The sequence below is a fragment of the Barbus barbus genome, assembly GCF_936440315.1.
Source record: "Barbus barbus genome assembly, chromosome: 28".
Lineage (NCBI taxonomy): Eukaryota > Metazoa > Chordata > Actinopteri > Cypriniformes > Cyprinidae > Barbus > Barbus barbus.
Window position 1 is genome coordinate 18,044,687 of NC_136756.1, and position 11,134 is coordinate 18,055,820.

General features: G+C 36.6%; 2 protein-coding genes across 7 annotated transcripts; one reads left to right on the forward strand and one right to left on the reverse strand.

The window, feature by feature from the left end:
* Positions 1 to 188: 188 nt before the first annotated feature.
* On the reverse strand, positions 189 to 3,058 carry LOC306848318 (neugrin-like; the record flags this gene model as incomplete). Its single annotated transcript, XM_079382787.1, is given in 5 exon segments — positions 189 to 487; positions 490 to 752; positions 1,937 to 2,047; positions 2,118 to 2,317; positions 3,003 to 3,058. Coding segments are annotated over 4 exon segments (783 nt in total). The 5' UTR covers positions 2,228 to 2,317; positions 3,003 to 3,058.
* A 112-nt stretch (positions 3,059 to 3,170) lies between these two features.
* On the forward strand, positions 3,171 to 11,079 carry LOC306848263 (nuclear transcription factor Y subunit alpha-like). 6 transcript variants are annotated; one of them, XM_079382713.1, is made up of 9 exons: positions 3,171 to 3,270; positions 3,878 to 3,963; positions 5,654 to 5,800; positions 6,063 to 6,194; positions 6,403 to 6,505; positions 6,686 to 6,846; positions 8,110 to 8,283; positions 8,372 to 8,479; positions 10,176 to 11,079. In XM_079382713.1, exons 2-9 carry the CDS (start codon positions 3,892 to 3,894, stop codon positions 10,236 to 10,238), a joined length of 960 nt encoding a protein of 319 aa, XP_079238839.1. In that variant the 5' UTR covers positions 3,171 to 3,270; positions 3,878 to 3,891; the 3' UTR covers positions 10,239 to 11,079. The 6 variants fall into 6 exon arrangements, with proteins under 6 accessions (XP_079238839.1, XP_079238842.1, XP_079238843.1 ...); XM_079382716.1 differs by having other exon boundaries at positions 3,174 to 3,270; positions 6,686 to 6,828; XM_079382717.1 differs by having other exon boundaries at positions 3,258 to 3,428; positions 6,686 to 6,828.
* The last annotated feature ends 55 nt before the right edge of the window (positions 11,080 to 11,134 follow it).

Genomic DNA, 11,134 nt, shown 5'->3' on the forward strand with positions numbered 1-11,134 from the left:
AGAGTAAAAAAGCAAATGTGACAGAAAAAAAAAAAAATGTAAAGGGAAAAAATTATAAAAATGTAAGGGGTAGGACAGCTTGTCTCTAGCTGTGTCAGATTTGTTGCAAATTGTAATATTCATAAAAGAACAGGCCTAGACTTGAGCAACAAGTGTTTTGATAAACACTGATAACTTGGCAGCATTGCTCAAATTCTATACAGGAAGTTGCCTTCACTGTCAAAAAACTCTCTTCCCTTCTGTTCCACTGGACTGGGCTTTTTCTTCAGTGTTTGTGTAATGTGCTCTAGTTCTTCCTTGGTCAGAATCACTCCATCCCATTCCTCCTCTAACTCTATATCATCCCTCATGCCCATTTCAGCTGTAGAGTCAGGCTGCTCTTGTAAAGCAGGAGTCACTTTCTGCTCAGCCGATAGCTGTGATGGGACTATGTTACCACTAGAGGGCACGAGTCCGGTGTCAGTCTCCCTCGCAGCAAGTGCTCCTTACTCAGTGCTGTCAGGGCACCTGTGTTTCCAGAGGGGAGACCGGCTGGTGTAGCAGTCTTTGACAGTCTGGACTGTTCAGTTTTGCCATCCCTGAGAGACTGTGGCCCAGTACTAGCTAACACTTTTGAGTCCTGCTTTAGCTTCCGGACTGCTGATGGGGTGAATTTGCTGCGGAGGACTCTGGAAATGACATCAGGGCTTACAGAGAAACCATCGGCTAATCTCTCTAGTGTCCATTCTTCTGGGGACTCCTGCTTTAAGTACCTGTAAAAAGAAGGGCAAGCAGATAACGACAAAAGGTTTGGCTAGATGCAAGATATTTTATTATATACAGCTAAAATTATTTTATTATGTTATCATATGCAGAAATGTACCAAATTTAAATTGTTAGAAAATTATAAAAAGATTATATTAAAATTTTATTTTATTTACAAAATTCACCGTCGTTCAAATGTTTAGGGTCAGTACAATTTTTTTTTTATTTCAAAAGAAATTTATTTAAATTAAATTCTGCAAGGATGCATGAAATTTATCAACAATTACAGTAAAGACATTCATATTACATCAAAAGATTCCTATTTCAAATCAATTGCATGTTCTATTCTGAAGAATCCTGAAAAATGTATCATGGTTTCCACAAAAACACAACTGCAGCACAACTGTTTTCAACTTAAAATAATAAGGAAATGTTTCTTGAGCAGCAATCAGCATATTAGAATGATTTCTGAAGGATCATGTAACACTGAAGAAAATTCAGCTTTGCAATCACAGGAATGAATTACATTCCAAAATATATTTAGAAAGAACATGTTTTAAAATCTAATAATATTTCACAATATTATAGTTTTTACTGTATTTTGATCAAATAAACATTAAAAAAAAATCTTACTGACCCCAAACTCTTAACCAGGAGTGTGTATTTAACAGAACACGGCAAATAGATGGATATCTAACATGCAAGGTTTTTGTGCTTAACAAATATTAAAATTACTAAAGTCCTCCAAGGCTATTTTTTAACACAGGCATGTCATGCAATTGAATGCTGGTTAAAAACATACAGTCATATAAAAATGAGTGCTGCATCCAAAATAAAAGTTTTTGTTTACATAATATGTGTGTGTACTGTGTATATTTATTATGAATATATAAATACACACACATGCATGTATATATTTAAGAAAAATATGTTATGTTTATATATTAAATATATTTATATAATATAAAATATATGAATATAAAAATATACATGTAAATATTTTCTAAATATATGCTGTATGTGTGTGTGTTTATATATTCATAATAAATATACACAGTACACACACATATTATGTAAACAAAAACTTTTATTTTGAATGCGATTAATCGTTTGACAGCACTACTTAAAATGTTTGACTGCTGTGTGATTGACCAATCAGAATCAGGTATTTGAGACATATTCATACTGATACCTTATCTGCTGAATAGCATCCCAGCTGAGTCTTCTCTCTGGGGCTCCAGGATTGTTCATTTTCCTCTTGATGATGTGAAACTTTGCTGTTTTATGCCTTCTCCTCTCTTCACTGCACAGGAAATAATGTTAATGCATGAAGCCAAAAGTATTTGCTTTTGTGCTTCTGTATAAGGACTCAACTAATAATAGAGTTCATTTTGGCTTCTACTGCATTCATATCATGGTCATCTTCAAACATGTCTTCCTGTTGTCTCTGTTTTGGATGAGAGTCAGGATACCTCTGTAACATCCACCCGTATGCATCTCGACTAGAATGCCGACAAATCCAGGGGCCAGTTTGGTGGCCAACATTTGGGCCATTCTCCACGGGGTGCCCATTCTATTCAGTCAAAGACACAAAGACAGTGACATCGAAAACTGCAATTGAATCCTATATAAAAAGGAATATTTATCAAATAATATCTATAATTCTAAAATAAGAGTCTGATGAAACGTCTGAAGAAAAGAGCACTGAAAGTACAGGATTGTTTTTTGTGTGCACTTGTTAGTTTTGAATTTGCATCTGTAGATTTCAATTACAATACATTCTCAAAGTTTTTCTCATGCACTGCTATTTTTTACTGGCTGTTGACAGTTTCTGATTTATTAAGTGATAAAAAGAGAAAACATAGCATTTCAGAAAACTTGTAAAACAAAACAATTGTCTTAATGTATTATGATTAATCAAAAGAAGAGTATGGTAAGATGATAAAATCTATATATTTTATGTTATATTTACCCTATTCATCTGTGGCGTTTTGCCTTAAATACGCAAAGTTTCAAAATAAAAAAAACATGTTATTTCTTTAAATAACATTTGTAAAACAGAGCATTTCATTACATCTGCGTAATTTCTACATCACTTTTCAAACATAAGCTAATTTATAAAATTGAGCATTTAAATTTCCATATACAAAAGGTCAAATTTACCGTAATCTTTTTTGTCGAACTTTGGTCGAATACAACCACATAATGTCAAATACTATGTGAACACATTTTGTAAACAGTGCCTGTAAAACACTCACATGTCCCTCTGCTCTTCTTTCACGGTGACATTACACCGGTAGCATATATTTTAACCACGCATGCGCACCGGTCATTCGATTCTTTCCGACTCGGATCGTTCATACTCGGCAAAACTCGGCTCCGTTCGCCGATCACATGCGTCAAGCCTGCCCCCTTTCTTCTCTGTGTGGCTCATTTTGCGCCATTTTGTCCGCACCACTGTGTTGATTGGGTTTGTGAGATCTGTAGTGGAGCCAATCAGAAGGGTACCGGACAACCGGAGAAACGGTAAAGGGTTGCGCTTGCTCTAAGGGAAATGGTAGCTGACAACACGGATTGGTTTGTCAGTGACCAACCAAATGACTAATTCTGAAATATACAGAAAGCAAATCGGTTAATGCGAGAGGGAATGAGCGCGAGCGCAGACACTGGACATGAATGATACTGTTAGTGCAGTCCAAAACAAAGACAGACCTGATAATGTTTGTGAAATATGGGGCTGTTTTTGTGATAATTAAACAGCAGGTTGAATTTCAGCCCATTTTAGTTACGTTGGTTTGTTCATAATAAGGGGTAAATGTTGTTTGCCCAACAAACCGCCTAGAAGGGTTTTGTGAAATGATTTAAATGCGTGAATTATTTAGACCTTCTTGTTAACTTTTTAGCCCTTAACTGTGTATGTGTAGCTAAAAACATCGGACATACCCTAAGTAAGTAATATAAGATGCTGTACATAATGTTAAGCACCTTCAACAAGGAAAGTAAATACAACTGGCTTCTGGCCCAAACCTGCAGATAGGGACAACATCAGATCTCATTTGTTTTCATAGAAATCTACTGGTTGTGTTTATACTGAATAATAAGTGATTTTTTTAAATGTTTTATGACACATTAGGTGAGGAAGGAAATATGGAGCAATATACTACAACCAGTGGGGATCAGATAGTGGTGCAAGCTGCCAATGGGCAAATACAGCAGCAGGTAAGAGCCAATGTAAACAGGTTGCTGTTTTATCGGTTACTTTTAATATGGAAAAAATACCTTGAGGGTGGTTTTTATTAGTTTTTTGATGCATTTTTAAACTTATCTAAACTGTAAATTTGACTGTATATCAGGTACAGTAGTATTTTTTAATATAGCAGGAGAGTAATCTGATTCAGGAAGTGGTTTCTAATTCAAGGAAAGGACTGAGTAAATAGTTCTTGTAGTGGCCTACAGTCGCTCTCCTTAGGAATTTTTCTCGGTCCTGATAAAAACAAGGTTTATGTGACACAAGTACACCTAGTGTGTTTTGCAACATGCTTTTAAACCGAAATGTGAGTCAGAAAGAAAACATTTGTTTTTCTTTGAGGTCTATATTATCTTTTTTTTTTTTTTGGACAAAGGAACTTCTGAATTATTTCTGTAGAACTGGTTTTCGAACAGTTTTGCTTCAGGAGCCAGATTTCAAACTGGACATCAAGGGGGGACTAAAATTTTGCAAAAGTAACAAAATTGTCTCCATGAAGCAAACGTGAAATTAAAATTCATTGAAATTACTGATGCTGCTTACTTTCTTAAAAGCATGTTACTGGTCTTACTGTGAACAGTTTATTAGTACATGTTATTCTATTGAAAACTAATTTTGAATCAAAATGTAGTAACTTTTTCTTTCAATGAAATAACTTCCTTTTTTCACTGAAAGGTTCCACCAGGTGACTGATAAATTTACCAAAATGTATAGTTTGAATGAAAATAGCAACAACAACAATAATAATAATAAAGTAAAATAAAAAATACTGGAAGACTTTGCTCCTCTTATTAAGAAAGTTTCTAAACTGTTAGGAAGCATAAAATAAGGCACACAAATATTTGTAGTGCACTTAGTAGTACCGTAAGAGATGATGCAGAGCAAGGTGTGATGTGAGAATGTCCACAGGCTCAGGGCACCGTAACAGCTGTACAGCTGCAAACAGAAGCACCCGTTGCTACAGCTACAGGCCAGCAAGTGCAAACGCTCCAGGTAGTTGTGTGAACTCCGACCTTCAGGCTTGTGATGTTGCATGTGTCATGTCACACTGTCTGTGAGGATGTGAGCTCATCCAGCATGACTTGCTTTTACTTACAACAAATCAGGATCATCCAGTGAGCTTTCTGCTATTGTCCAAGTTGCCCAGGCATCAAAGCAACTGCTCAGGACACATTTTGAAGTGGGATTCACCTCTTTTAATGTGTCTGGAACAAGAATTTATAAAGAAGAGCTTGTAGAATAGCTGTAGAGACAGTACTATAAGATCACTTGTGTTTGTCTTCAGTGTGTGTTGCATGTTATAACCATTTCACACTGATCAAACACATACGAGTTCACAGCACTGTATGGATTTTGATGAACTGCATGATTGTCTTTTGAGTGGATTCTCACTATGATCATGTTTGTTTAAAAATGCAAACATGGAATGGAAATCTATTTACCTCATAACAGCCGTTACCACCAGCCCAAATTATAGGGCCCGTATTATTTATTATAAATTAACCTGAAAAACATGGCTGGATTTTTCAGGTTCCATAATAAATGTTGCCATATATACCCTGTGCAATGCCTGTAGCTGCATGTGTAGGTCTAATATTGCGTTGAATATCTACATCTGACCCTTTGGCCCCATGCTAACGTTCAGTGTATGTGTGCGCTCAGGTCCAGGGTCAGCCACTGATGGTCCAGGTGAGTGGCGGGCAGCTGATTACGTCCTCAGGTCAGCCCATCATGGTACAGGCCATGTCTGGAGCTCAGGGCCAGACGATCATGCAGGTGCCCGTGTCTGGAGCTCAAGGACTTCAGCAGGTAAGTGCAACTCTGCTTGTCAACATGGAAAGCTACTTCAATAGATCAATAGATTGTCATATACGTAACAGTAAAATGATCTTAATATCTTATTATTAATGCTCATAGTTGATGATTCTATGAGACTTGAGAATTGTTATTGTTATGAATGCACATATTTTATAAAGGAAATATTCATTATTTTTTATTTTGTGTTTTATAGATTGTATTGTTGAAATTAATATCTGTTTGTGTTATTTCTGATTTGTTTGTGTATATGTAGATCCAGTTGGTTCAGCCGGGTCAGATTCAGTTGCAGGGAGGTCAAACTCTGCAGCTGCAGGGTCAGCAGGGTCAGGCTCAACAGATCATCATACAGCAGCCTCAGACTGCCATTACTGCGGGCCAGAACCAGGTCTCAAACACATTCTGTTCTCTTCTCTGTTTAGTTGGACTATATTTGGATTTGGAAATATTATGGATTTTCATGCCCAAAAAGAGAGAGAATGCTGCCCTATTAACTATAATGACCATAGTTTGTGCAGCCGATAAGGCAGATTTTATTACTTCACACAGGTTTCTGTGTATGGACTATATAAATGAATTTGTGTTGTGTTTCACAGGGGCAGCAGATTACAGTTCAGGGACAGCAGGTTGCCCAAACAGCTGAAGGACAGACTATTGTATACCAGCCTGTGAATGCTGATGGCACAGTTCTACAGCAGGGTATTTAAATACACACAATATACACCCGGTTGATCTGTCTTCTATTAATGTACATTAAATCTGACACGAACAACATTAAATGGATGATCAGTCATGGTTTGACAAGCATGATTATACCTTTCTACACGCTTGTACTGAAAGTTATTCAGGTTAGAACTATTTGTTCTTTCCCCTCCATAGGTATGATCACCATCCCAGCAGGCACTCAGATTGTCCAGGCAGCAGGGGCCGCTAACACCTCCACAACTAACAGCGGGCAGGGCACAGTCACCGTTACCCTGCCAGTATCTGGAAACATGGTGAACGCTGGGGGAATGGTCATGGTAAGACCTCCTGATGAGGTATCTAACAAACTTAAACCATCCCCTTAATTCATCATCACAGGTGTAGGGGTGTGCATGCTGTGTTAAATCTCAATCACCTTGCCTTTGGGCTCGCCTTTTCACATGCAGACACACGAGTGATTTTACCTTAAAGGGATAGTTCACCCAAATGGTTTTCCAAATGTTTAAGTAATTAGATAGATAGATAGATAGATAGATAGATAGATAGATAGATAGATAGATAGATAGATAGATAGATAGATAGATTTAAAATGATTTTTATTTCAGTTTTAGTTTTATAAATTTTATTACAAAAAATTATTTATTTTGTCACATTTCTAATTTTCATTTAAGGTTACAGCTGATATTTTATATTTTAATTTATTTCAGTTACAATTACAAAGTTACAAAGAAAACAATCTGGATCTGGGATCTGATCTGTCAAATTTTAAAATGACAAAAAAGTACCATAAAAGTAAAAAAGAAAGTGGTGAAATTTAAGTAATTCTCTCAAACTAAAAAATGACACCTTTAAATAAAATGATATCAATTTTATGTGAGCAGTTATCATAGATGACTTTGTTTCAGATTAACAGATGATGTGACAAGTTTGAATATGCAGAAGTGGGAATGAGATTTGAGATGTATAATTGAAATATCATACCATATTTTCAAATATAAATTCAAACTGGTCACTTTTATGAAATTAATTGTGAATGGTGCTTTCTTTGTCATTTGTCACTCTAGATCCCTGGTTTCACTTTCATTACATGAAGAAAGTGACTAGGATCTTTATTTTTTGTGTATGTGTCTAATGAGAAAGTCATACAGGTTTGGAGTAACATGAGGGTGTAAATAATGACTGATAATATATATGAAACTATTCTTTTAATACATAATAGTATTCAGTGTCTTAAAAAATCCTAATTTGAGGAATCTTCCTAGAATTTGATGATTTACTCAGAAGCAAGTGGAAAGTGGCGACCTCCATCCGCTGTGTGTTAATCTTTAGCACTGAGTAGATTTTAAGGCTGATATCTGCCTGTCGCCTCTTCACAAATGATCCACTCAGCTGTTCTGTGGGTGTCCTTTTCTCACACTAGTGTGTCATCAAATTTCAGTCTATATTACATTAGCTGTCACCTGACTGATCACTGGATTGCTTTATAATTTGATTTGATTTGATTGATTGAAGTTGTTATATTTGCGAATAAATTTTATGTTTTTGGACATAACAGACTGAATTAATTCTACGTGCCCCTTTCTTGCCCGCTCTGCCAGATGGTGCCGGGTAGTGGTGCTGTGCCAGCCATCCAACGAATCCCTCTTCCTGGGGCAGAGATGCTCGAAGAGGAGCCGCTGTATGTTAATGCCAAGCAATATCATCGTATCTTAAAGAGACGCCAAGCCCGTGCCAAGTTAGAGGCAGAGGGCAAGATCCCTAAAGAAAGAAGGGTGAGTCTTCCTCTTCTGATTGCCAAAATAGGCATTCTGACATGAATTATGCCTCATATCCAGGCTGAATCCTTACTCTCTTCTACAGAAATATCTTCACGAGTCACGGCACAAACACGCCATGCAGCGGAAGCGTGGCGACGGGGGGCGGTTCTTCTCGCCTAAAGAGAAAGAAGAAATGGCCTTGGCCATGCAGGTGAGAGCACAGGGCCATGTCAAGCAGGAAGACCTACGCAATGCCACCGAACTCACAAGCATGCATTGGCTGCCCGAGCATACTTCCCCCCTCGTATAGACACTCATCTTTGCTCTCATTGAGCTCCTTAGCATATTCATTCTCGCTCCTTTCTTTGTGTGACATGCTGTCATTGACTGCTCTTGCACGCATCACCTCCTGCTTTTTCCAGTGCTTGTTGGCTGCTTGAGTCTGTCCCATCATGTCTCATTGCTAGTTAAGCATGTGTACTGCTAAATCTGCTGTGTGGTATTTTATGACCTGTCTATCTGAACTTGGATTTCCATTCCTGCCATATTTAACAGACAAAATAGTCACTTCACTGTCATGACATAATCAGGATGAAAACACTGATATTTCCTGGCTGCATTCTATTGATTCAGCTTTTCAAGACTGAGAATTGCTAATGCGATGTGACTGACTTTCACGTGATTGTCTGTTTGATCCAAGCACTATTATTGTTAACAGGATGGAGGTTTAAGAAAGCATGAATGCTTGTCATTGGCAAACTGTGTCAGTTTCAATAATGAAATCACTGCATTAAAAAAATTAAAATGAATTTTTGAGGGTCCAGTTTAAAAGAAACATTGTTTGAATATATATATATATATATATATATATATATATATATATATATATATATATATATATATATATATATATATATATATATTATTTTTATTTTTATTTTATTTTTTTATTATTATTATTTTTTTTTTTTTATGTTGTTTTCTACATTTCTTTTTAGGAAGCATTTCTGTTGTTTTTTTATTTGGATTGGATCTGGTTCTGTCCTTGTGCTTGGATTTCATACCTATGCAGTGTGGTCACTGTTTTCATTTTTGTCACATGTTGTGATTTTTATTCTGAATAAACATTCTTACTGACTTCCAAAAGGTTCACTGGCAAAAATAACACTTTGTAAACAAATTACACTACTGTTGAAAAGTTTAGGATCGGTAAGATTATCTTTGTTTGTGACAGTAAATACAGTAAATGTTACAAATTGTATTTCACATAAATGCTGTTCTTTTTAACTTTATTCATCAAAGAATCCTTAATAAATGTATCAGTCCCTCAAATATATTAAGCAGCACAACTTTTTCAACCAAATCAACATATTAGAATGAGTTCAGAAGGATCACATGACACTGAAGACTGGAATAATGGCTGCTGAAATTCAGCTTTGCGATTACAGGAATTACAAAAATATAAAACACTTATTCTAAATTGTAATAATATTTCATTGTATTTCATATATCATTATTTTGATCAAATTAATGCTGCCTTGATGAGCATAAGAAACTTTCACAACTATTAAAACTTTTGAACCATAGTGTAAACTGTCTTGTGATGCATAGTCCTGTTCAACAAGTCTCGTCAAGTCATTTTTATTTTATTTAACGTTAAACAGTTCTATAGAACAAGTCTAAATAGCTGCCCTTCTGAAATCCATGAGGTGACAGCTTGCTAAACATAAACCTTTCACTGTTTTCTCTTGGTTATTCAGTGCTCTTCTTGACGCTATAAATCATGGTGTCCCAACCCTAGTGTAAACGCTTGTGTGTGAAATGTTTTCTAGAGGTGCTGAGTGAAGCATATCTGAATTAGGTGTGAGGGTAATGATTGACCCTTTTCCTCTCCCATTCCCCTGCAGGAGCAACAGGACCAGAACCAGACCGGAGACGAGGCCGTGGCCCAGATGATCCGGGTGTCATAGCACTAGAACTTCTACTGTGTTTTTTTAAGTGACTCTGAAGGCCCAAATTTTCACCATTGTGAATCACCGTCTCCAACGCAACACTAACAGACAGTCCTAATTCTTCATGGCCTGTGTTCCTCCTGTCTCATGTCTTCCACTAAAAGGAGGGGCCCATTCTCTCTGTAGTCTTGTATTGCTCCAGAGGACACACATAGAGCCATTACTGTTAATGTACAGCGTAATGAATTCAGCTTGCAGTTTAAAAAGCAATTAAATAGCAAAGTGTAAATTGACCCACAGAGAGAGAGAAAACGCAGTTAGTAAGGAGGTGGCAATAGAACAAAAGAATTTTGGCAATGAATTGCATGAAGACCAAGGCGAGCTGTTTGATTTTCTACTTTTTTAGCATTATGGACAGTTCTTGTCAGGTTTATGAACTTATAAGTGGGAAGTTACATGGACATTATGTAGGTTTATCTCTTACAAGCTAATTGTGGTGGTGTTCAGTGTATTGTACATCTTTGGCATGGCAAAAATAGCATTGGGAAAACAATACAGAGAAAAAGGGCAACATTTTTCGGAAATCAGCCCACGTCACCAAGGAAACACCGGGCGTATAGGGTGTTCTTGTTTCCCAAACTTTTATACAGGTTTCGCCCGTAACATGAAGTCATTTTACATTAGTGTTTTGATACAACATTCATTTGTAATTTGAGTGAGGTTTGTGTATCCAGTCACTGTCTTCCTGGCTCATCTAGTTCCTACATGGAAATGAAAATACTCTTGTGTTGTGTTGGATATTGAAGTTGTCTAATCTGTATTTTGATAAACATTTGTGTGAAACGCATTGTGAAAGACCATGCTTTGTGAACTTGTCTTTATTATTATAATCTGTGTGAGCATAAGAAGGCTGT